We start from the raw sequence: 26,750 nt of genomic DNA, 5'->3' as shown, positions 1-26,750 counted from the left end.
CCCAGCAGGACGACAGGGGCCCAAGCAGCTGCTGGGGCTGGGTCTGGGATGAGCGCGCTATTTTTTAATAACAATACATGAGCTTATATACAAAACGCAAACACATAGCATTACATTGCAGTAGGCGTAGCAGTGGATGGAGCAGAAGGCGTGACGCGTAGCAGTCGCGAAAGATAAGAGTAAAAGTAGGTGTAACTGGGCGTATACATAGACATGTGGTGCAGACGTAACAGAATATGTCATGAATGGGGCGGAAACATTGGAGGGGGCTACCTAAGGAGCCGGGACCTCTAACCTGGTGGTGCGCGCAAACTGGCAATGACGTATCACTAGGAGAAACTGGGGGCTACGAACTCTGTGCTAGGAGCAGAGACTAAAGTCTGGAGGGTCGGAGCGACATGTACCTAAACCCTATCTAGTATCTGATGTTTAGGGAACATGTTGATATAAACTAGAAGTCAGGAGGGGAAAGGCTAACTTGATTCTAAGACTGGACCATGCATTATTCTACATGTAGTGCGTGATGAAGAATATTAAATGACCATTAAATGCAGTATTTCTCTAACGTGGAGACGAGAAGGCTAGACAATGACGGAAACTATTGATGCAGTTCAGTAGCTTAGGAATGCAGAGAAGGAGGACTGAACTGATAACTGGAACCATAACATAGTCTTGGCAGACTCAGAGACTGAGCCAAGCTGCACCGGGCACTGCGAGGCAGGAAGTAAGTGAAGGGTCGAGGATACAGGTGGGGGCTGTATCGCTCCTCAGCGAGGACTTCAGGAGACAGGAGCTGAATCTGATGTCCAGGCCCTTTTGAGGCCTAGAAACGGGGACTTTACAATAGAATAACGTGCACACTGAGAAACGTGACAACGTAGCTTTACATAGGCCTGATATTCGTAGTATTCACGAGGACTGGAAACTGGCATACTAGAGGTGGACACAACTGTAATTGCGTCTTTAATCGGACATGGGGAATAACATATGCATATTTATCATGCACACATAACATATGATGGATTACACGTAGGGACACAGAACATGGCAAAATTTACTTTTCCACACATCTATAGAGACAATTCTTTTGTACTTTGAAATGGCTACTGTAGCAACAACAGCTGGAGCATCTGCACCACCACCACCACCAACACCATCACCAAGAGGACCACCACAACAATACATTGGTGGTGAAGAAGAGGAGGAGGAGGAAGAAGAGGAGGAGGAGGGGAGAAGATGGCTGCCTGAAGAAAATACCCCATACAAGCCAAAAGAACACATTGTATGGGAGTTTTTTTCACTTCCAGAGGGTAAGAAAAAAGTTAATGCGGCCAAGGTAACCTGTCGAATCTGTGGCGCAGAACTCTCAAGGGGCAATCCAGACAAAAAATATTAATTTGGTAATAATACCATGATTCGTCTTATGACTCGGAAGCATGCTAACAACTATTCTCGTGCAGAGATCAGGGAACTGGCCAGTCACCTCCCCCAGTGTTCAAGGACCAGCTCCTAAAGAAAGCAACCCACTCAATCTGGACCAGAAACAACGGAGATGATGCCTTGTATTCAGCAACCATTTGCTGATTTTAGAATCACCTTTATTGCATGTGGCAAGCTCATCGCCTATGGTGAAAAGAGCATGAAGCTCGTCGTCCTTGCTGGTGACAATCACAAATGCCCCAAAAAACAGTAATTTTTTTCCGTTTTTTGCTTTTTGCTCCTGTTGAGCCATTTACAATTCCCTGTATTTTGTTTCTCCCCATAAAAAATACAAAAACAATATAAAACTGTCTTGAAAAGCCAAAAAAAGTACAAAATGTTCAAAAAAACATTAAAAAAAATATAAAACAACAAAAAGAAGAAAAAAACAGTTCTTTTTAGAACTACCTTTCATTTATAAAAATAAACCTATGTTTTTAATAAATCTGTCATTTTTTTTTTCTTAGGGTACGCGTACCGGGGCCCGCCCCCCCCAAAAATAGAAAAAAAAATTTAATGAAGGAGTTAGCATGAGGGAAGAACACAAAGAGAGTAATGTTAAGAGAAAGAGAGCTACAGGATGAACACAGAGGGATTGTTTATTACATAGTAAAAAACAGAGAAGGTGTAATAGGGTGAAAGTGAGAAAAGTAAAATGACTAAAGGAGCGAAAGAAGGAAGAGAGAGGAAGAAGACTAAAGTAGAGATAGTGGGAGAATGTGAGTGGGTGTTGAAAGAAAAAGAAAGGACAGTACAAAATTGAGAATGAAGGGTAGTGGCGTAACCGGGATAAATGAAGAACGGTGAGTGAGGGTAAGAAAAGACCAGTTAGTGTAAGTAAAGAGGGGTGAAAGAGGGTGAAAAATTGAATTAGGATAAGACATGGGGAGTGACAAAGAGAAAAAACAAAGAGAGTAAAGAAAACAGTACCTGAATGGATTTGAGTGAAACAGCAAAGAAAGATAAGTAATACAGGGTGTGTGACTTATAGGGAGTCAGTGGCTGTAGGTCGGGGTGTGGGTGTGTAAGGTGTGTCTGTGGGTGTGGCTCTGTGGGGTGTTTTGCTGTGGGTGGAGTTGAGGGTGTGTGAAGTATGTGTGAGGAGTGTATGGCTGTGGGGTGTATATGTGTGCGATGTATGTGTGTGTATGGAATGTGTGTGTGTATGTGAAGAGTGTGTGGGGGGGATTTTTTGTGCGTATGAGGTGTGTGCGTGGTGTGTGTGTGGGGTGTATGTTAGAGGTGTGTGTATGTGTTGAGAGGGGGATGAGGTGTGTGTGTAGGAGTAAGATAAATAATTAAGAAAAACAAAATGAGTGAAGAAGCAAAGGAATGGAACAGAGGGTAAGTGAAGTAAAGAATAGGGATTGAAAGAAGTTGAATATGAGAGGGGAAATAGGGAAATTGGAGTAAACATGGAGAATAAGTGAGGGAAGCAGAATAAAGACACAGGAGTGAGGTTGGTTGAGAAAATATTAGTAAGCTTAAAGCAAAGGTTGATGACAAACTACATTTTTTAGTCATACTTACCATATAATAAATGAAACTTTAATTATTTCTTTTTACTGCACTTTGTATCTGTGAAAGAGAGAAGAAAAAATAAGTTATAATTAGTAAAATGTGTATTTTAAATTAAAATATAAAAAAGAAGAGGTTAAAAATCATAACAGTGTATCTAGAAATAAAGTAAGAGTGAAGGACACAGAAAGGAAAATAAAGTAAGGTAGAAGGATAAAAAGAGAAAAAAAGAAATAGAATGAGAGCAAATTACTAAAAGTAAGGCATATAGATTCACTGACAGAGAGGAGGAGAAGAACAGAGAAATGAACTGAAGGTAAGAAAGATACTAAAACAATGTGACTTAGCAAAACTAAATCAGAAAACAGTAGTAAGTAAAAAGATAATGACTGAGACGGAAAAGATAAACACAAGTGAACATAACACAAGGAGAGTGAGGCACGGAGGACATAGAAGTAGTGAACGAAAAATAGAGAGAAAGGATCAACAGTAAGGAGCAAAGAAAGATAAATGAGGGAGAGTGGGTGATTTATAGTGATAGAGTGCGATAATACTGCTGAGTGAGTAAACAGGAATTACTAAAAGAGCAAAGGAGGAAAATACGGAAAAGGGAAGTAAAGCAGAGAGACTGAAAGCTGAAAACTTATGCAAGGGAGAGAGGGGATGCAGACAGTTGAAATGAGAATGAGGGCTTGTCAAAGAAGTGGAGTAAAGGAACGGGGGTTACAGAGAGTGAGAGAAAGACATTATAAGTGAGTAAAAGGAGCTGAAAGAGGATGGAAAAAGGAAAGTGAGTGTCAGAGAATGGGAATACAATTTAATTTACACAATCCAAAGTATAGAATAACTTGTACAACATGTTGCATACTTTATTTTTGCTGTTCTCAGAATATATTGAATTTCACTTAAAACAGTGAGTTCAAATTACTCATCATATGACAGCGGGAAAAAAAAACACAATCTAAAAGACTGTGTTTTTAAAAAAACCTTAGATACTGACAAATGACAAATGTACACTAATCTTTGATTGACTTACTTTTCCTTGAGGCCAAATAGTATATCATAGAGGTCCTTTTCTCGTTGCAAAGTACTTTGCTGTTCAGTAAAAAATCCATTTCATCGACTTTCTAGAAGAAAAGCTCCAAGAACATCTGAAATATTTTCATTATTTTCATATACCCCTTTTTTCAGTCATGACTCTTTACTCATTCCTGTACCTTTCCTTTTGGCCAAATAGTGTCAGATGTATGAGTATATTTTCACATTAATTCAAAGAAACTCTGAAATGACCTTTTTTCCGACGTTCTGAAAGAAAGGCTCTACAACATTTTCACAATATTTAAGTATTTGTAAAACCATCTCTGACTCACTCATGTTCATCATTTTGTATAATACTAATATCACTTAGTATGAGATCCACTTACAGTACCTATATGATAAGTCAATTTTTTATATTACCTGGATCACTTTTACTCAGAATATATTTTTAAACAGCAAAATAACCTTTATTAACTGCTCCCGTCTTCATAGGCCAATTACCTTTACCTAAATTTTGGTTCTAAAAACACTAGGTATGAATTTTTTAAGCCAAAAGGCAAACGTTGTTTGAAAGTCAAATGAGTGTCGTTACATTGGGTCCAACCTTTACAACTTTTTAAATAGCATGTGTAATGCCTTGATGTTGTAGACGGACCTTCATGAAAAATAATAGCAGCAGTTGCAAAGGTTCTTCCTGATATCGATAACTGTGAAGCCACAACATTTTTAATAGAAGTTGTCAATTTAGTTCCATCAGGTCTACATCGTTGGAACATTAAAATGACATACTGACCATAATTTTGTAGAAATAATGTGGACAGCATTGTAGACTTACATTGGGTACACACCATATTGTGATATGGGCCTCCTAAGACCCCCTCAGAAAACCTAGAGGGTCAGGGGGTGTCTACCGTGTCCCCTTTTACCCATTCCCAATGTTGTTTGTCCTCCATCTTGTGTCTCAATTGTACCGAAACACAAGATGGAGGACTCCCGTTGCGCTGCCGGTACGCGTACCGGGGCGCGCACCGGGCAGCGCTCCCCAAAAATTTTGAAAGTTAATTTACATAAAAACTACTGGAGAGACTTTCACCAAATACACAATAGGCCCTACTACATACCAGTCCCTACCATTTTCCCAAATTTGGTGGATTTCCATTGAGCCATTTGGCCTGTAGCCCTCTCTAAATATCCTGAGGTGAATTACTTGACAAAAACACATCTGAAGTGTTAGAATTTACAACCAATTAAAATGTTACTTTCATTTTCTATTATTTTTTCCTGACATTTCATTGGTTATGTACATGAATATAAATGTAAAACGAGAGGGAAACACAGCCATTTTGACTACACCTACCTGAGGTACATCTTGAAACAATTTTCTCCATTTATCTTCATCACCTTTCAATAAGGTAAGTTGTTCATTTGTAAGGTTCACTTTAAGGTAATTTGTAAAAACGTTTTCTGATAGTTATTTACTGTCCCTCTGTTATAGTTATAGATTGAGATAGGCTTCTCTGTTATAGTTATAGATTGAGTTAAGCTTCTCTGGTATAATTATGAATTTACTTAGGCTTCTTCACATACACTTTTTTATATTTCTACTTCCTGCCTGATACCATACACTGCCCAAAGATAACTTCACTGTTAAAAAATCAAAACTACCTGTATGAACTTAAACCCAACAGTGCCCTATCTCTACTGATATATTTATTTTTTATGCAAATTACAGCAAGAAAATGGAAGGAGAGAAAAATATTTCCTTTGAAATTGTACTGGACAGCAACAATGAACAAGTTATTGAACCCAATGAAGACTTAGAATTCATGGATCAATCACGGGACTATGAATTAGTGTGGAAGCGGTAGATTTGTTAATTCAAAATGAGACATTTCAGACAATCTGTTAATGGAAGTTATGTTAAATTTGGAAAAAGAATCTGAAAAATAAATTTATATTTAATAATTCTAAACTTGTTTCAGACATTATTCATTTTTATATGTAATTCATAAACTAGTACCAAATTGATTATAATGTAAAGTCAGATTTATAGTATACTGTGCAACTTTTTTTATGTTACATAGTAATTTTGCTCATAGATACTTCCTTTCTCCCAATATATTATCTCCAATGTGTATTTGACATCTCTTTTCCATCTCCTGCCTCCATGTTGTTTCTGCTTTCCTGACAGACTATGATGTGGATTCCATATAGCACAATAACTTCTGTAACAACATGCAAATGATCTACAGAGGAGACAGTCTACATTGAATTTAAGACTCTGCATTGGTACCTACATGTTGGTACTTAAATCACCCACACAACACAACAACTCTATTCAGAGCTACCCTACCTCTAAGCACTTTAAATTATTATTTTAGTGTTTTACTGAGTTTTCCCCATGTGTGGGGGGGGGTGTGTGGGGGGGATGTGTGGGGTGTGTCTGTGAGGTGTGTATGTGTGTGTGTGTGTGTCTGGGGGGGATGAGGTGTATAGGTGTGTGTAGGTGTGTGGGGTATGTGGGTGTGGGTGGGGATGTGGGTGTGTAAGGTGTGCGTGTGGGTGTGTGGGGTGTTTGGGTGTAGGTGGGGGTGTGGGTGTGTGGGGTGTGTGTGGGTGTGGGTGGTATGTGTGTAGGATGTGTGTGTATGTGTGGGATGTGTGTGTGTCTGTGAGGTGTGTGTGTGTGTGTGGGGGGGAGGTGTGGGGGGGATGTGTGGGGTGTGTCTGTGAGGTATCTGTGTGTGTGTGTTGGGGGGTGAGGTGTGTGTGTGAGTGTGGGTGTGTGGGATGTGTGGGTGTGGGTGTGGATGTGTAAGGTGTCGGTGTGGGGTGTTTGGGTGTGGGTGGAGGTGTGCGTGTGTGAGGTGTGTGTGGGGAGTGTGTGGGGAGTGTGTGGGGTTGTGTGCGTGTGGGTGTGTGTGGGACGTACTTGTAGGTACCTAAAACAGCCACAGAATCCAAAAGCTCTTTTCAGAGCTACCCTACCGGTAATCACTCAAAATGATTATTTTACACTATTATTTTCACTATTTTTCACCAAAGTACGCTCCCTGGTACGCTCCCCGGTGCGCGTACCGGGCCCGCCCCCCGCAAATTGGTTATTTCCCCCTTTGTTTTTACCACCTCTTGTGTCTCGATCCTACCGAGACACAAGATGGCGGCCGCTCCGGACTGTTTGGAATGTTTACAGACACCCGAGAGCCAATCAGCTTTCAGCGCGCAAACTCGCGTTAGTCGCGCGGCGCTCCCGGAGCGCTCCCCGGTGCGCGTACCGGAGCGCGGCTATAGATATATAAATTTTTTTTAACCTAAATTACTCTAAATCCTCTGGAGCACATATCTTGAGACATAGCAAAGGCACATCGGGCTACCAGTCCCTACAATTTTGCCAAGTTTGGTGAAAATCCATTCAGCCGTTCGAGCTAAAAGTGCGACCGACCGCCCTATGGAAATTAACATGGAGAAAACACGTTTTGGGACCCCCCTTTTATCTCGGCCCCCGCTTGACGAATCCCCCCCAAACATTCAGGGAAGGACCGGAGCGCCGCGAGGCAAAGTTGCTGAAAAATTCAGGCAGATTCCTGAACCGGCGCCAAAGTTATTCCCAATAGAATGTTGCGATTTCCCTATGGAAATCAATCCTAACTTTAACTACCTACTGGCGACCGCCAGTAGGTAATATATATATACATATATATATATATATATGAAACAGTCCCTGCCACTCTCGCCTGGAGCCCAATCCTGGATACCGCAGCGCAGAAGAAGAGAGGAGACCCAAGTGCAGGTGAGCAGTGTATTTTATTTCGTCGGGGAGACGGCACACCTCAGCATGACGTTTCGGCCTTCACAGAGGCCTTGATCACATGACGCATGCTCGGGAGGAGGCAATTTTTAAAGTGCTAGTGCTAATTTGGATGTACACCCATTGGTGAAACATGGTCACGTGTAAAATGAATAATCTCTCATAGACATAGACAACATATCAATGCACAGTTCATCTCGGGATAATCCCGGATGCAAGCCTGTGTGGAAATGTGCAAACAACAGTAAATAAAGTGCTAATGCCATATTTGTCATTTAAAGCAATACACTAAAAGAACCACTGGATAGTCCAAGATTTTAAAGGATACAAAATGCAGTGCAAAATTGGCAATGTGCAACACGTCAATAAAGTGCAAATAGTGTTTTGTAAACCAACGTCATAGTAGTAGATATCAGTAATATACTTGATTTGCAATATCATATTAAAATCAGATAGAAAAATATATGTAGACTATGAGTTATTCATATATAAATATATGTATAAAAACACGAATGTACAAACATATACACAATAAATATATATACACCAAATTTACACTATTTAAGCAGGATGAGAACTCAGGTGATATGGAATCATGGCTGCATGAATGCATTTTAAGCCTATACACCGAGGTCGCAGCATCCTGACTATTTTCAACGCACTAGCCAATCATGTGTCTATGTACTGCCAGAGGGTTGGGAGGAGAGGAGATGCTAACCAACCGATAGGTTTGGAGAACATCGCAGCCTCACCTCCCATACCTCCATACTACAACAAGTGACCATGAATTAAACAACACCATTCCAGTGATAGGCATAACAGTGAGCAGTGCAGAAAGAAGTTTATGTGCTCATATTTATGGGTTTTTCTAAGATTTTTCCTTTCTAAAGATCTTTTTATTTTTTATTAAGACATGCTTTATCATTATCGATGTTGTACTTAGCATTTGATACATCGTGCAGCCTAAGCCTAGGCTGCACTGCACTCTGAAACCATCCGCACATCTAGACATGTACTGGTCAATGGATAAAAATTATCAGAAAACCACTGCCAGTTGGAACCTAGACTAAAAACCTGGGTAGATGATATGTTACTAGAAAGGATAGAGCCTCAAGTTACACTTCTGTGAATCATTTAAAGACAAGTGTAAAAGTCTTCTGTGGAATTTAATCCCCCTGGGGCTCGACTATCCATTTCAAGTATGTACCTCGTCTCCAATTTTCTAAGGGCACCATCCCTGTCACCACCTCTTCTTAACGGACCCACACAATCTACAGCATAGTAACGTAGAAGAGTGCTGTCATTGTTGTGGTGCTCCCTAAAATGGCGGGCCACCGGGTATGCCGGGTCGTTGGTGTTTATGGCCCTTATGTGCTGGAGTATCCGCTTGTGCACCTGTAGCTTGGTACTACCCACATACCGCAGGGCACACGGACACTCCAGCACATAGACCACATATTCACTTTTGCAAGTCAGCTGTTTTTTGATCTTGCGCGCACAGGGGGTGAATGGTACTACATATTCGGTTTTGTTCAACCCATGCTGGCATGCCTTACAAGAAGAGCACTTCCTGAAGCCTTTGCTCTTATCCAGCCAATTCTTCCGTGTAGAAACTTCTGGGCTGGATTTCACCAGGGCATTTTGCATAGAATATGCTCTCCTGTAGGTGATTGATGGCCTAGTTGGAATTTTGTCACCTATCACGGGGTCACATTTGATTAGGCCCCAGTGTTTAGAGATGATTTTACCAAGCGCCCCATGCTGCCTATTGTACGCCCAGATCAGTCTCACTGTTTGATCCTGGGAAGCAGCAGGCGCAACCTCGACCTTGCGTTGCAAGGCCTGAGTGCGCGACAGGGCATTTGCCTTGGTTATGGCCTTATCAACCACCGCAGCCTTGTACCCTCTTGCCAAAAATCTAGACCTACTAGCTTGCTGAGCTAGATGGCATTGGGCTTCAGTACTGCTCAAACGTCTTATACGCAGCATCTCGCCATACGGGATGCTGCGTATGAGGTGAGCAGGGTGATGACTACTGGCATGAAGTATTGTATTTCCAGCCGTGGGCTTTCGGTACAACCTGGTTTCAAGTTTCTCTCTTCCTGGAGTCACTGTCATGTCTAGAAAATGTATCTGGTCTCTACTGATTGTTGAGGTAAACTTCAAGTTGTAGTCATTACAATTCAACATATCTACAAATTGTTCAGCTTCTAGACGAGTGCCCTTCCAAATTAGGAACACGTCGTCTATATATATCTTAGAACCCAATCCTAATATCACCAGTTAGTGGAAACTGAGCCTTTTAAATATTGGCATCGTATGTGGGCACATGCATTTAGAAACAGACACACAAGCAGAATATAACATGCTATGTGTTTGCCCACGTTGAGTGCGTTAGGGGCTACACCTCACAAGAGGTGGGACCAGCTGCTACATTTCCCCTACATCGGCAATACAAATAAATTGCTAATTATTCTGAGCCGATCTACGTATTCCGTGTTTTATCTTGGATAGAAGATGCACGCAAACGCGGAAATCAAACTAGAATTAGGGCACAATGGATTGAATATATGTGGTGAGATTATGTCTCATGAAATTCGCGTTCTGAATTTGAGACCAGTAGTTTTCTTTTGTAAAACCACTTTAAGATTACCTAGACAACCTGCATTGTGATCATACAAATCTACATTTTTCTTATCACGGACACCACACACACACACTTAATACTATATTCATGCATTGCTCTCCCGGTATTGAATCAATGTTAATTTAAACGCGTTCTCGCTAGAGCAAGCACATATTAAATATGGTTGTATGTTCTTACAACGCATTCCGTTGCAACGCATGCCTTTACCACGCATGCGTTACAACGGAATAGTTTTTCAACGCATAACTTTTTCCTCTAATTCTTGCGCGGTGACGTCGTACCTCGTTAAGAAGAAACGGAAGTTTCTTTCCGTTTCCTCTTAAACGACGACGATTGCCTGCACATTCTGACGTGATTTCAGGTGAGGTTTTTATTTGGGGGGGGGAGACCCCCCCCAAACCCCCCTTGTTTATTTTGAACCTTTACCACATATGCCTTTACTACATACCTTGTAGTAAAGGTATGCGTGGTTAAGGCTTTCGTGTTAACCACGCATGCGTTGTAATGCATGCGTGGTTAATGTATTCGTGGAAACGGCCGCGTTGTAGTGGCCGTTTCCCAATAAATATTTCACACGTCACTAGAGCGCTAAAACATCCTGACTGAAATCTCTGCCGAGGAATGCTTACAATGTTGCTGTTGGTTTCCAGTCTTGCTTCCTGGCTTTCCTCGATATTTCAAATTTGCATCCAGCAGCCTTAGACGTTAATCTACTAACGCGCACATTTCATATTTCCAGAAATGATGACTGCTCGTCGTGGGCAATGAAACGCCGATAAAGCTGGCAGAATTTACACCGCTGCCGTAAAATACGCGCCCGCGGGGGAGATGCCTTAATGACCGCTCCCACCAGTCAAAGGGGCAGCAACCTGCTTAATTTAATAAAGGAAAAACTTCCTCCCTGAAAGTTGTGCTTCATGGTTATTGGCGTGGGGGTGCTGTACGGTGCTGGTAAAGTGCTGGCCTGTTTGGCACAGTAAAGCCCAGGGGGATTATTGGGGCAAGTGAGAGCACATGGGCATCTCTTTACGTTTACAGCAAGGGCCTCAGTAGCCTCACGGGGTGTCCAGGGTTTCGGGGTGTTATAGGTAACAGAGCGAAAACAATCCCTGAAGCAGCATCTCACGCCTAATCTCTCTAAAAGGGAGGAAGAACGCACGTTGTCTCTTGTGGGAAGAAGGCTGATTACAGAGAGTGGCGCCAAATTTTATAATTTACGGAACACATGCAGGGCCGCTCTGGCGAGCATGGAGCTACCTTGCTAGAGTCTGCACGCCTCTCCCCAGCAACTAGGACTTACCACCGCATCTGATAGAGCAGAGAGAGCAATAACATGCATAGGAACGAAGCTGGTGTCAGGGCGAGCAGCAGATGTCAAGCATTCCTCGGTCCCTGGGACAAGTTCCCTTCTGTTCATTAAACTATTACGAACACCCGTTAGACTCCCTATACAGGGGGCACTGTCCCCGCCATATCCCCTCACGGGATCTCGAGCCTGCCTCTTCAGTCTCACGCAGTGCACCGAGCCGGATGAAAGGAGAAGCGATGCAGAGGCGATCTGCGGGCCACCCGCAGTGGCAGGAGCTGCAATGAATCTGCAGCGCCTACCGCCAGGCTCATCCTTGCCGATCACTTGTTATTAAGTCAGGAAAGTCAGGGCGGTGAAGTGCCAGCTACAAAAGTAAAAGAGTTCAAAGCGCACTAGAGTTCAAAGAAAAGCTTGCGCCTTAAAGCACCACAGGTTTCGAGCGTGAAACGAGCTGCTTTAGCACCACAGACATTAAATCAAATACTTTATATGGGAACAGTAGTTGACAATGGCGTACATGAACCCCTGCGGTGCAAAAAAGAGCCCCAATCCTTCAGGGAGGCTATATTCAGCCCATAGCATGTCAACAGGTCTGGGATAATCAAGGGCCCCTCTGCAGAAAGTGTTGGGGGAGGGGTCATTACGTTAAAGTTCAGATTTTTTTTATTTTTAGGTGCAGTCATATTAACTGCTTTACGCAGAATCACAGCGTTTTGAGTCGCCTGCTGGACTCAAACCGGGCTCCTCAGTTCCAAAGTCTTACTAACCACTGTCACAGACCCAGGCTTCTCGTGAGCGGACTATGCCCCGTCTCATTAATTGCACACTTTTGTGCTATCCTTCATCGGTGTCCAGGCCACGTGCAAAGCTATTAGTTGCATCCGGGAGAAGGAAACAACTGCTGCCTGAACGCCCGAGTGCGGCTCTCACCTTGTCAAAAATCACAAGACAAAGCGCTGGAGGCGCTGTGCTCACTCACACCACCCTGGACTGAAGAGGGACAATGGAATCAAAAACACAACTAAGCGACCCTCTCTGCAACCCTTCAGGAATGCAGACGAGAATAAGTCATACCACCCCCTTCTGCAAATACCGCCCCCCCACACACACACACACACACAGGCGAAGTACACAATCTCTTTTAGTTTTTTTTTTATCTAAAGGGACTTCATCCCCAAGTCAAGACAGAGAATGCGGAAACAGAACACAAGATTTTTCGCAGTCTCACACTAATGTAATTTAGCATCTGTACGTGCAATTAACATCATCTTAAACAAAGCGTACAAGGGTATTCACTATAAGTCATTGATTGCATAAAATACACGGTGTTAAAATGAAGTTGTGTTTGGGAAATGCTCTATGAACAGTTACAGTCACTTTTCAAGTAGCATTAACAGTATAAATCGCATTACACTTAGCATCCAAAGTAGCGTTATGAAGCCCGCATAGCGCATTTAGATCTGTTTAATTTCCCTTACTGCTGCTCGATGTTTATAAACAAGGGAAGGAGCGTGCAGGCAACAACCACTTCCTCTCTCCAGCGGGCTCTTCCGTTCCCAGACTGCGGCTTTGAAGTGTCATTTCACCGGCTGTTATTGATGCAATGCCTGGCCGAGTAGGGGAGAGATGGCTGCTGGCTGGAGGTGGCGGTAACTGCCGGAGAAACGCAGGGCTGGGGGTTGGGCCGAGGTGGCCGTGTGTATGAGCTCTCAAAAATTAAGAGGCATAAATAACAGCCGGAGTGATCTCAGCCCGCGCAGCCCCGCTCGTACGTGCTCTAATAAAATGCTCCCGGCCCCCTAGAAAACAAGCGCACGCGCCTCTGAAAGAAAAAAAATAAGTTTGCAGAGGAGAGGAAGAAGCAGTAGGGGAGGGGAGAGAGGAGGGGGCCTGCGCCTGTTTCCCTCACGGGAGCGAGCAGGAACCATCTGTTAATTACAAACAGATGGGTTTAAAGCTCGCTCCCGCAAGGGAATCGCCAAACATGCAACTTTCCCATTCAAAGCAATGCAATGTGTGCACGTTTTTGCCTGCAAAACTTAATCGATTTCTAAAGGTCTTTTTCCTAAACAGCGCATGAGCGTTGTTGCGTAGGCGAGACCTAAAAACGAGTATACATTTAAATTTTTATAAACATTTGTTTTTAATACTGTATTTATTTGTGAACTTGTACATCTTGACTTTTATGGCTATTTTAAGCTGAATAAAGATGTTTGGACTGACTGCCATGAGTATAATTATGTAACTTTAATATTACGACAAGACATAGATGTAAGACCCACTTTGGTATCCTTTGGCATGGTGGGTGTGCATGGTACGATTTTGGAAAAGGAATGCCTACTGTTTTATTTTATGCTGCTAGCAAGGAACCACATTTGTAAAAGGTTGATATCTGTTGACATCAGAGTGGTTACATTCTGTTAAGACAGATCATAAATTGGATTTATCAAGACGAAACAAAAGGTTTTTTGGTCCATTTTAGAGAGATTATTGGCTAATCCCTGCTGAGAAAGATTCAATGATAGAGATTGAAGAGTATAGATACACCACTCACAAGAAAGTCAACGTTAGAGGTTCAATGGTTTCACTAGAAGGCCTCGGTGTATGCTTTGAAATATATAATTGAAGGGGTTTTGAGGAAAAAAAATTACACCTGAGCAAAAATCACCAATTAACTTTAAAAATAACATTTCCTATGCTGCAAAGATCCACCACTGTCCAGCCTTAGTTGATGTCCTATTCCCCATAGCATGTCCCAAGAGTAGGGAGCTGTTCTAGAGCTAGCAGGCATCTGGACCTGGAGCTCGGTTGGCTCGTCCGGTAATGCTACGTTAGTCAAAGAACTAATATTTCTCCATGCATAAAAATAGAGTGGACTCCCACATAATCCCTTCAATTTTACTCCTTTCATCCCTGATGTTTGATGTAATCAGATAAAGGTGGAGGATTACTTTAGGGCTGGTAGTTTAGTTTTATACAATTAAGCAATCCGTTAAAAAGATATCAGATAGTATAAGATGATTGCGTCACTCATTAAAAAGGTCAGATATGCTAAACAAGACAAGGGAGGTATACTCAGGAAAACATTAAAAAAATAATTACCACATGATCACAACAATATGGTATTTATAATTTGCACACAAAATACACTTACGAATATGTAAAGGCAGTAGTCCATCCGAGTTCAAATGCTTTTCTCATTAGAAATCCACCAAAAATTCTGTTAAATATGTTGCGTTCCTGTAAATAAAATAAAAAAAGTATTTTTCTTAATAATTATTTATAATTATTTTTTTATTTGGATATCACAGAAGCAAATAAATTACTGAATGGGCAAGGGCTGTTAACATTTCTTTTCACATCAACTGGTTATTTGCTCTTGATGTTTCATAAATATGCAATGGATCCATTCATGAAAATTCCCTAATCTTTAACCTAGTTGTTTACAAATTACAGTTATTTTTTTAACCCGTTTGATAAATTTCAATATCGACTAGGTTAATTAAACTCTATGCACAAGAGATAAAGTGATTTAGAGAATCAGCGCTATCTAAAGACAAGCAAACCTTCAGCACCTCAGTACCCTGATAAATAATGCCCAGTATAAACTGAACACAACTACTTAATCCAAACAAGCATTGGCATAGCCAATAGGTCTCGCCTTTGGGACCTTGCAGCACATTATCCTAGGAGGCTTACTTTCACACTGCTGTTCAAACGATCATACCGCCTCTGTCAGCGATTCCAAGCCTCAGCTGATGGACGGCATGATAAGAAAGCACGTTTGTGGTGTTTGAGTCCCTTGCCAGTCACTAAGTAAAGTAACGGGAGCCATCTTGGACTGAATACAATATTATCACAAAGGAGTGTGAAGTGCAGACAAATGGGCGTATACGACAGCCTTCCATTCAAAAGCCCACAATAATACAACCCCTTAAAGTATGTGTCTAAATGATATCCATTGGAAGCCACACCTCCTCCTACTGAGGAATCCAAAGACTAGGTCGGAGGGGGGAGGAGCACAGGGAGCACTGGCAGCGGGCTGCGTATGTGTTTAATAGGGGAACGGCCTCAACCTAAAAAGGAACCTTTTTTCTGAGGCAAAGACAATCTGATGGTGCAGGGTTGGATTGGGATCACAATTAGGGCCGGGTACTCTCGAAAAAGTGTCCCACATTCCCATGGATCTCCATCTGTTTAGTCTCGCTGGAATCTGGGAGGTTATATATTGTTATCGTTTTGGATAGTGTGAACTGGGCCCAAAGTCATTGGAGCAATGTACATGAGCACCCGTTACATTACACTAGATCAAATTCATTTTCATTTTTGGTATAGAGATTAGGCGATTTGCCCAGCATCACAGGATGTTGAGCTGATGCTGGGACTCAAACCAAGTTTCAAGGTCTGCAACTCTGACCATAGCACCATTTTAAGCAACCCTCTCGTCTCCCCCCACAAGCCCTAACAGACACTGGGGATGAGGTCATAACACCTGGCTGCTATGGAGGCCATTTCTCTAACTTAACCCCTCCACAGCCCATTATAGCTTCAGGGCATTTACCTGGCACGGGAAGTGTCAAAAGAACTTTGCTGCTTCTCAAGGAGTGGTGGTGGGGTAGGTGAGAATGTCCAATTAAACTTGCAAAAGTGTTCCTATTAGCTGTTTCCGGTGGTGGCAAAGGAATTGAGCCAGGCTTCTCTCCATGTCTGGAAGACGCCCTGCGCCACTGCCAGGTGTAACTGCCATTCAAGATTCAATAGGCATCACTGACAGAGTTCGTAGGCCATGGCATTTAAAGATGATTCTGCCAGGTGGTGTGCGATCAGTGAAATACTCTGATGATTCAGCCAGCTGCAGAGACTCAGGCCCCCCAGAACCCCACCCTAAAATGCTGATTGCAATACTACTTGTCTGTAGTGTTGTGCGTGAGAACCTGAACCAGCCTCCCCTTCATGAATCGATACCAAAGGGGATGATGGAGGGAGCGTTAGAGCAAATCAAACACTCACCCCAGGTCAACTGATCTGGGTTTAATCCATCATCATTCTTTAGCTCACTCCACCACCCCAGTTCAGACATGGCTATATGCAAATCAGTCTGACCCTGTGTCTCATGGGAACAGTCCAGCCCGAACTGCCAAGCCATGTCATCCCTGGACCAGAAACAAGCATCCTGGGACCGGTTTCGGGTTCATAACCCTCACCAGCCAGGCTATCTTGAATCCAGTGGCAAAGTGAGAAAGGGACCCACGTCTGGGCTAAAGAATGATGATGGATTAAACTCAGATCAGTTGACAGGGGGTGAGTGTTTGATTTGCTCAAACGCTCCGTCCATCATGCCCTATGGTATCGCTCCCCTTCATGAATGTCAGGAAGGCTTTTAACACCAAATGAATGGCCCACAACTCCAACAAGTTGATATGGAGACAGGTATCTAATGAAGGCCAGACACCCTCAGGTTTCCACCTCTCCCAAAAGACCTTCCCTACCCAGCGGTAAGGATTCTATCACCACTGTCCGCTCTGGGTGGAGTTGGGAGAGGGGTCTGAAGCTGGTCCAACTGTTGTCAAGCAGGCTCCTCTGCAGATCTTTTGTAGTCCACTCCGAAACCTGGATGGAATCTGACAGGTTCCCTTGGTGCTGGCTTAACCAAGACTACAAATCCCATTGTAGAGCCCACATATGCTACTAGCATGGTTAAAAAGCAGAATGCAGGAGGCCAATAGTCAATGAAGCCACCTTCACTAAGACCCAGAACTGAGACTGATATATTGGGATCATAGTCTGAATACCCCGGACCCTCTGATCCAGACAAAAGGTCTGGTAATGCAGTGTATCCAAGATGGATCACATGATAGGTAGTGTTAGCCAGCACCCTCATCACTCTCAACCCAGGACGAACCCCCACCTGCTGCAGGGCCACCCGGAAGCACACCCACGGTCCCTTCGCCTGCCAGAACTGCAGCTTCTCCTGCATCGAAGATGCAGAGACACCCGCCACGACAAAACACAACCAGCTCCGATGCATCCTGATCAACAGCCGCTCCGTACGCAAACACGCTGTCGAGCTCTGGGACCTACTCGACACCGCATCTCCAGACGTCGCCTTCCTGACCGAGACCTGGATGAACGAAGCCTCCTCTCCAGACATCGGCATAGCCATCCCCGACAGATACAAGATCACCCGCAGAGACCGCACCAACGGAGTCGGAGGAGGAATTGCCATCGTCCACAAGAAGACCATAAGGGTCTCAACAAACACCGACGACATTCTCAGCACCGCCGAACACATGCACTTCCAGATCCACACGGAGCCCATGACCACCCTAAGAGGCACCCTCGTCTACAGACTACCCAGACCCAACCACAATTCTGCGACACCATCGCCGACTTCATTAGCACGCATGCACTGACCTCCACCGACTACATCCTCCTCGGAGACCTGAACTTCCATCTGGAGAACAACAACTACAGCAACTCCTCCACCCTGATAGACAACCTCGGACTGGAACAGCTCGTCACGACGCCGACACACATTGCCGGACACACACTCAACGCCATCTTCTCCTCTAGCCCACACGTCTCCTTCAGCCACGTCTCCGAACCCACCTGGACCGACCACCACTGCACCCACTTAACCTTCCGGAAACCCGTCGCACATCACCGCTCCCTACAGATCCCCCGTCGCTGCTGGGGCAAAATCACCGAAGTACAACTAAAGACAAACCTCGCGCTCAACCCACCGACCAACCCCTCCAACCCAGACGATGGTGCGCGCACCCTCAGACAATGGATGGACGACTGCGCCAACACCTTAGCCCCGCTGAAAAAACAAACCCAGCGTAGGAGACACCAGCAAGAGATCCAACTGATTCACCCCGGAACTCCTAGCGTCAAAGCGCACCTGCCGGAAGTTGGAGACCATATGGCACAGCGAGAAGTCGCCGGGCAGCCGCGCAGCTCACGAAGACGTCATCCGCAACCACCACCACCTCATCAGGACCGCCAAGAGAACCTCCTTCAAAGACCGCCTCGACAACAACGCACACAACAGCGAGGAGCTCTTCAACGTCGTGAAGGAACTCTCCAACCCCAGCTTCAATGCCAACGACATCCCGCCGTCGCAAGCTCTGTGCGATTCCCTCGCCACCTTCTTCCACCGCAAGATCGCCGACATCCACGATAGCTTCAACCCCCGGATGACCCTAACAGGCCCCAACACGCCAGAATCACCACACCCCACCGACTACGACCCTCTGACTACCTGGGCCAACGTGAGCATCGAAGACACAATCAAGACCATGCGCACAATCCACTTTGGATCGCCGTCTGACCATTTTCCACAACACATCTTCAACAAAGCCGGCAGCTCCATCGCTCCCCACCTACGCAACATCATCAACCTCTCCTTCGAGACCGCGACCTTCCCTGAAAGCTGGAAACACACAGAGATTAACGCCCTACTGAAGAAACCGAAGGCGGACCCGAGCGAACTGAAAAACTTCCGGCCCATCTCCCTACTTCCGTTCTCAGCTAAGGTCATCGAGAAGATAGTCAACATCCAGCTCACCCGCCACCTCGAAGACAACAGCATCCTGGACCCCTCCCAGTCAGGATTCCGCAGCAACGACAGCACCAAGACCACCCTCATCGCCGCCACAGACGGCATCAGGATCCTAGTGGACAGCGGCCCTCATCCTTCTGGACCTCTCCGCCACCTTCGACACCGTCTGCCATCGCACACTATGCACACGACTCCACGACGCAGGGATCCGAGACAAAGCCCTGGACTTGACCTCCTCCTGTCTCTCCGGCAGCACCCAGAGAGTCCGCCTCCCCCCGTTCCGATCCAAAGCCTCCAAGATCATCTGCGGCGTCCCGCAAGGATCCTCCCTCAGCCCGGCGCTGTTCAACGTCTACATGGCGCCTCTCGCACGCATCGCCCGACATCACGACCTCAACATAATCTCCTACGCTAACGACATGCAACTGATCCTCTCCCTCACCAAGGACCCCATCACCGCCAAATCCAACCTCCACCAGGGAATGAAGGCTGTCGCCGACTAGATGGAGGATAGCCGCCTTAAGCTGAACACAGCCAAGACGGAGATCCTCATCCTCGGGCCCAACCCCTCAGCATGGGACGACTCCTGGTGGCCCGCATCGCTGGGGACACCCCCCGTACCCACCAACCACGCACGCAACCTGGGAGTCATCCTCGACTCGAAACTCACCATGAACAAACAAGTAAACGCTGTCTCCACCACCTGCTTCAACACCCTCCGTATGCTCCGCAAGATCTACAGATGGATCCTGACAGACACAAGGAAAACAGTCACCCAGGCCCTAGTCAGCAGCAGACTCGACTACGGAAACGCCCTCTACGCCGGAGCCCCGACCAAGCTCATCAACAGACTGCAAAGAATCCAGAATGCCTCTGCACGCCTGATCATCGACGTCCCGCGCCGCGACCACATCACCCCCCACCTGAGGAACCTGCACTGGCTCCCTGTCGACAAAACAATCCCCTTCAAGCTCCTGATCCAAGCACACAAGGCACTCCACAAGACCGGCCCAGTCTATCTCAACAGTCTACTCTCCTTCTACGTACCCAACAGGAAACTCCGCTCCGCAGACCTCTCCCTGGCTACCGTCCCACGCATCCGTAGACCCACAGCCGGAGGTAAATCCTTCTCCCACCGTGCCGCCAAGACTTGGAACACCCTCCCCCTCATCCTACGACAAACCAAATACCTTCTAACCTTGAGGAGACAACTCAAGACCTGGCTGTTTGACCAGTAGCAACAGCACCCCCCCTCTCCCCACCCTCAGCACCTTGAAACCCTTGCGGGTATGTAGTGCACGTTACAAATTATTTGATTGATTGAATGAGAAATTGGATCTCTGTTTGGCTAAGGCTTGCGCCAAAGCCAGGTAGAGACCACCCCTCTAGTCAGTGCAAGGGAGTTACACGTCAAAGATAACCCCTGCTCCCCCCTTGGTAGCTTGGCACAAGCAGTCAGGCTTATCCCGGAGGCCATGTGTAAAGCATTTGCGCACGCACACAGCAACAACATCCCAGGCACACTACAAAAGTAACTCCACACAAGGTTATATCAAAAATAGCCCTTGTATTCTCATAACACATTAGAATAGTAAATACATAATATACACTGTGCCAACTAGCACGGGCAATATTCACAAGGGATTATATACACATGAGAGGGCCACATGGACCACTGTCAGAACCATCACAAAGCGAACTTAGTAAAAGTAAAACAGATCATAAACGTACAACCAGTAACCACTGGTAATCACTGTACTTAGCATCAGCCTGCAACATAAACTACATTATGCACAGTATCATATCAGGCGCAAATTACATTCTGCACCAACCTCACCAGCATAAACACATTATGCAATTATTTCACAAGTCTAAACGCATTAGACCCTAACCTCCTAAGTATAACTTACATTTAGGAAGTACATCACACAGTGAAACATAATCTCACTAAGATAAACATAATATGCAAAACAACCTCATAATCATAAAAAACATTTTAGAGGTATCAAACAGGGTGCGTAAAACATACTACATACATTACATTTCCTAGCACCACCATCACATTAGGGCCTGGCACCCTACAATTCTAACAATCCCCCTGGCCAACTGGACATGTCAAAAAGGGGGCTCAAATGCCCTATGTCAAAAGAGTCAGGGCGGCTGCCTAGGCAGCGAAAGTCAAGGGTGCGCCACTGCGCAAACCTAAACATGGCAGCTGCCCATTACTTGCTGGGCAGCTGGGAAAGTACGGGGCAAAGGAGTGCATCTCACTCCTAACTTCGCAAGACATGCCCCCAAAGACCTGTGCGCCTAAACTGTGCAGCTGCCCACTACTTGCTGGGCAGCTGTAAACATTCACATGAGTCATGGGCCCTCAATGGCCCTTGAAACACATTATGCCCCCTTTGTTGGAGCCACACGGGGCTCTGGGAATAATCATGCCCCCTAAGCATGCCAGCTGCCCTCTGCAAGCGGGGCAGCCGAAGTCATTGCAAAGCGGGGAAGCACGGACTCCTCTGGGCCCTTAAACAACTATGTGCACGGATGGAGCTCCTCTCTGGGCTCTCAAACCAAAACTGCCCCCAAAGAAAGATGAGCACTGGCACTCTCTGTGCCGTGGAATCCCTGCTAACCGGGACTCTAAAACAAATGGGGCCACGTTGGAGCGGCCCGCAATGGCGGGTCCGCTCTGGAAACAACCACGGTGCCCTCACTGGCACCCTCCGGGGAAAGAACACGGGCCCCTCTGGCCCTTTAAACAATGCAACCACAGAATTGGAGCGGACCGCAACAGCAGGTCCGCTCATGGAAAATAGCAAAAGTGACCGGCCATGTGTCCCGCCCAGCCCTCACTCTCCAGAGCTGACGGGGACTCCTCCGGTCATTCTCGCTCCTCGCTGGGGTTCTGGCTGCACTCTGCAGCGGCCACGCAGGCGGGGTGGGCTCCCGTTTGCCTTCATTCGCTTCACACGGTCCCTCTTCTGGGACGGGGGCCTTGCCAGCGCTGCACACGTGGGGCTCTCTCTCAGCTTAGGAGAGCCCTGCCTGGAATTTGGCGTCCTGTGCAGCACGCAAGGCTCCCTCAGCTCACGGGAGCCCCGGAAACTTCTGCATTCCTCCTCCTTTCGTCTGGTGATGCCGTGGTTGCGGGGCTTCCCTTGGGAAGCGGAAGTCCCGCCCCATGTCAGGCATCACACTGCCTGACTTCCTGTGGGGGCGATCGGGCCCGCGGCGGTGATTCTCTGCTTGGTAATGAGGGGTAGGCTCCATCACAATGCAAAATACGAAGCGGGGTGGGCTTCCGCCTCTAAAATAAATGATAAGCTGCAATAAGCGGGGTGGGCACCCGCTCTAAGTACCGAAATAAGTGGGGTGGGCACCCGCAAGGCTCGCATCACGGGGGGAATCCCTAAGCTGGGGATTCCCTCTTTCTCTCCCTTACAGCAGCGCGGCACTCTGCAGCCCCAGCTCCTCTTCCTTGCGAAATTAGAGGACACAGTGCACAGCGCTCCCTGAGCGCTGCAAGGCTGTATCAAGCCTTGGCAAAGGAAAAGTAAAAGGTCCAAGAAGTCCAAGAGGCATCAGGGGGCAATGTAGGGCCCAGGGGCCAGCACACAGGGCCCACCAGGGGGAGGCAGCCCCCATGGCGGTCCCTTCTGGGCCCCACCAGCAGCAAGCCCCCCTCTGTCAGGATCCAAAAGCAGAACATTTACATGGGGTCAGAGCCCCTTCTTTTATACACCATTTCCTTTCTCTAAAAGGTGCAGGGTCTGGGGGAACCAGATACAACTGGTTCAGGGGAGCTGTTGAGCACTTTGTTTTGCTCAGCTCCTCTCTTCGATTCACAGGACAGGCCAGGGACATTAGACGCACCACAGGTGGTGGAGCCAGCATTGCGGAGGGAAGGCACAGCCCTATTCAGGTCCTAGGTGCAACTCCTCCCTCCCTTCTACATGCAGATCTCCCTATTCACCACCGGGCAGACTCATCCTGGCTCCTGGAGCCACCCACATCATCCAGCACCTGTCAATCACAAGCCAGACAGGCAATTCACATCAGGCAGGCAGACCCACTGCACACAGAAATGCCAACTTCTAAAAGTGGCACTTCTCCACTAGTTACAATAAATCTGCACACACCATTGCGCAGCATTTATTCTCACGAGTTCGCACATACTAAACTCACCCCTGTACTCCTCTCATATCAGGATTTACCATGGACATACATATTCCCCATGCATTCTTATGGGATGGCAGGCCAATCTCACCACACGCACTCAGAGAGCACACACACTTTACACTGGGCCACAGTGCTAAAGTGCGCAGAGGCTAAAAACAACTAATATCAGGTCAGAGCTCAAGGCAAAAAGTTCAGGGGTGAACCTGCCAAAAGGGCCAAGCCCAACAGGTAGCCTCTGTGATGGAATTAGTTGTGACTTCAGCAAGTTGACAGTGAAGCCCAGAATGTTAATCTTCATCTGAAGGTGGTGCACAAATGTGGCAAGCCTGCCTTCAATTTCTCGAGGTAGGGGAACTGTAGACCTATCTTCCAAAGTTATGCTACAACCACCACCATCACCTTTGTGAACACCCAAGAGACACTTGTGAGGCCCAAAAGGAGCACAGCAAACTGAAAATACTTGTGGCTCAGCAGGAACTGCAAGTAGCGCCTCTGGGCCTTCAGTACGTGAACATGGAAATAGGAGTCTGGCATGTCCAGCACTACCATTAAGTCTCCTGGATTTAGGGCTTAAGGAGCAGGGTCAGCGTGAGCATCTTAAATTTGTTCTTCCAAAGGAAGAAATTGAGATGCAGAAGACCTAAAATAAGATGAAGGCCTCCTCCCGTTTACAGCACAATGGAGTAACATCCAATACAGATTTTTCAGTCGAGGACTCTCTCTATGGCGCCTTTCGTCAAAAGAGCCTGGACATTGCAGTAAAATGGACAAGTGGTCTTCTGAAAGGCACTTATGTAGGGGGAAGTCGTGGCAGGTCTGAAAGGAATGGTCCGGCATAGTCCCGGTCAACTATCTGCATGACCCATCTCTTAGATGTTATGGTCTGCCACACATGGAGAAAAGGACTAACTCTGCCTCTCACAGGGAGGTGGTGTGCCACTAAGGGTAAACTAATGTGACTTGGAGGCTGCAGGGGACTGGGAGGTTCACTGTCCTAGGGGACCTCAATACGGTGTGCTGGATCCCCCACCCCGACAGGACTAGGGTGCCTTTTTTGGGGGTGGTGGGTCTTGGTTTCTCCTACAAGCAAGGCCCCGTGAGGATGCCTTGAAAAGGGCAAAAATGTTGTAGGTGTGGAGAGACCGACGATGCACATTGTGGCTTTACTTTCTTTACAGTGCTCTATTGCTGCCTTCCCGTTAATTAAGCAAGACCAGTCAAAAGCTTCTTCCATGAGTAATTCCTGAACGGCACCCAAAATGTTATTGGATCTTATCCACATCTGGCGGTGGAGCACCAAGCTAGTCAAGACTGCTCTGCACAAACAGTCGGTCATGTCCGGGCCTAACCATGTGACACACCTGGCCATGCCATGGTCAACCTGCCTGGTCTGAGTGCAGTTGACAAGCAAATCCTCTGAGACTGCCAGCAAGAGCTTTATCATTGTCTCATCATACGTGGAAATACCTACCCAGAAAACGGCTGGCATTGACTGACTGAAGGACGAGGCTGGTTGAAGAGAACACTTGTTTCCCAAATACCTCAATTCTCTTCTATCTGGAGGGGTCATTTCGAATGAGTCTGGACTGATATGGTCAATGTAGCTGGAACCACCATGCTCTTAAGAGTAAGGCGCTGTGTCAAAAAAGCAGGGTCTCCAAAGGAGGTCAAAGGCAGGATCCCCTAGCCGACACTACTAGGGTGCCTTTTGTTGGGGTGGTGGGTCGTGGTTTCAGCTACAAGCAAAAGCCCGGACGATGCCTTGAAAATGGCAAAAATGTTGTGGGTGCGGCGAGATCGAGGTAGTGCGTTGTGGCTTTACTTTCTTTACCGTGCTCTCTTGCTGCCTTCTCGTCAACTAAGCAAGACCAGTCAAAAGGCACTTCCATGAGTGATTCCTGGACGTCACACGAAAAGCCTATGGATCTCATCCAATCATGGTGGCAGAGCACCGAGCTAGCCCAGACTGCTCTACTTAAACAGTCAGTCATGCCCAGGCCCAGCCGAGTGGCATACCAGGCTGTGCCATGGCCAACCAGCATGGTCTGTGCCAAGTTGGCGCGGAAATCTTCAGAGACTGCTAGCAAGAGCTTTATGATTGTGTCTCATCATACATGGAAGTACCTACCCAGAAAACAGCTGGCTTTGACTGAAGGGCGAGGCTGGTTGAAGAGACCACTTGTTTCCCAAAAGCCTCAATCCTCTGCTTCTCTATCTGGAGTGGTGTGAGAAGCTGGCCTGGTACATGCTGTCCACTTATCTAAGTGGGAACTTTGCACCAGTCAAGACAACCCTCATGGTGATTTAAGAGGTCTCAGACAACCTCAGAAAGCTATCCAAGTGGTAGCTGTGGAGAGCAGCCTTCCGGCTTAGTCTCGAAGGAGTGTAAAGCAGCTTGTTTTACGAGAATGCAATCTTATAGTATAGATTAAATGAAAAAGAACCACACAAGTTATTTATTAAAATATGTATTTATTATATAATACCCTCTAGTACGTTCCAGTATCTCCCACACGGAGATATACACAAAGCACACAATACTATAGCAAATAAATCACAGTAAATAGCACTAATACACAGCGGGCCCCAGGGGGGGACCGAACCATATACAAAGAAAGTGGTATAAGAACAACAACTTGAGTCAGGACAATGTTGAGAGGACGTAGCATCACTGGGACCCCAAGGAACCACCCAGGGTGAGTAGATAGGAACCCCACGGAGGGCGCGTGCAGTGTGGGAACACTACCGCGGGCTCCGTGCAACTCTACGTGTAAGTCACATTTGGATTTTTTACATTTTTTATTTCAAAGTATTGTATTCAATTTTTATACATACAGTTATCATCGCTTTACCATTGCAGGGTAACAGCCCAAACTGGCTGCCCTTGGCAAGGATACAGGTAAGTGGTATATATGTTTGGCTGTCTAACAACCCTTCCCAGTGGACCCTGAAGAAACCCCATGGAAGACAGAAGGTTGGAGAGCCTCCCCACCAGTGGATACCATTGTACCCAAGTTACCTATCCCAGGGAAGCCAGGTGCATAGGTGTAAAGTGGCGTCGGAAACCGCATTTGAACCCAACAGAGGACTTCAGGAAAGTGCTGCTGCTGGAAGAGGCGACAGTGTCTGTGGGAATCCAAACGTGGATTCTTGATGGAGAGTACCTGAAAGCAGAGGGGACAGAGTCTGGATCACTTGGGAGTGACCA

The 26,750-nt window shown here is 46.2% G+C and overlaps 1 protein-coding gene across 2 annotated transcripts in view; it reads right to left on the bottom strand.

The window, feature by feature from the left end:
- ACOT9 (acyl-CoA thioesterase 9) overlaps nt 1-26,750 on the bottom strand; it is a 597,782-nt gene that overhangs the window by 204,257 nt on the left and 366,775 nt on the right. For both annotated transcript variants that reach the window (XM_078657838.1, XM_078657840.1), the window contains one exon: nt 14,954-15,039. In XM_078657838.1, coding sequence (XP_078513964.1) covers nt 14,954-15,039 — 86 coding nt within the window. The remainder of the gene's footprint in view (nt 1-14,953; nt 15,040-26,750) is intronic.

This window comes from Lissotriton helveticus, chromosome 8 (assembly GCF_964261635.1).
Source record: "Lissotriton helveticus chromosome 8, aLisHel1.1, whole genome shotgun sequence".
In the NCBI taxonomy this organism is placed as follows: Eukaryota; Metazoa; Chordata; class Amphibia; order Caudata; family Salamandridae; genus Lissotriton; species Lissotriton helveticus.
This window is presented reverse-complemented; position numbering and strand designations above follow the sequence as displayed.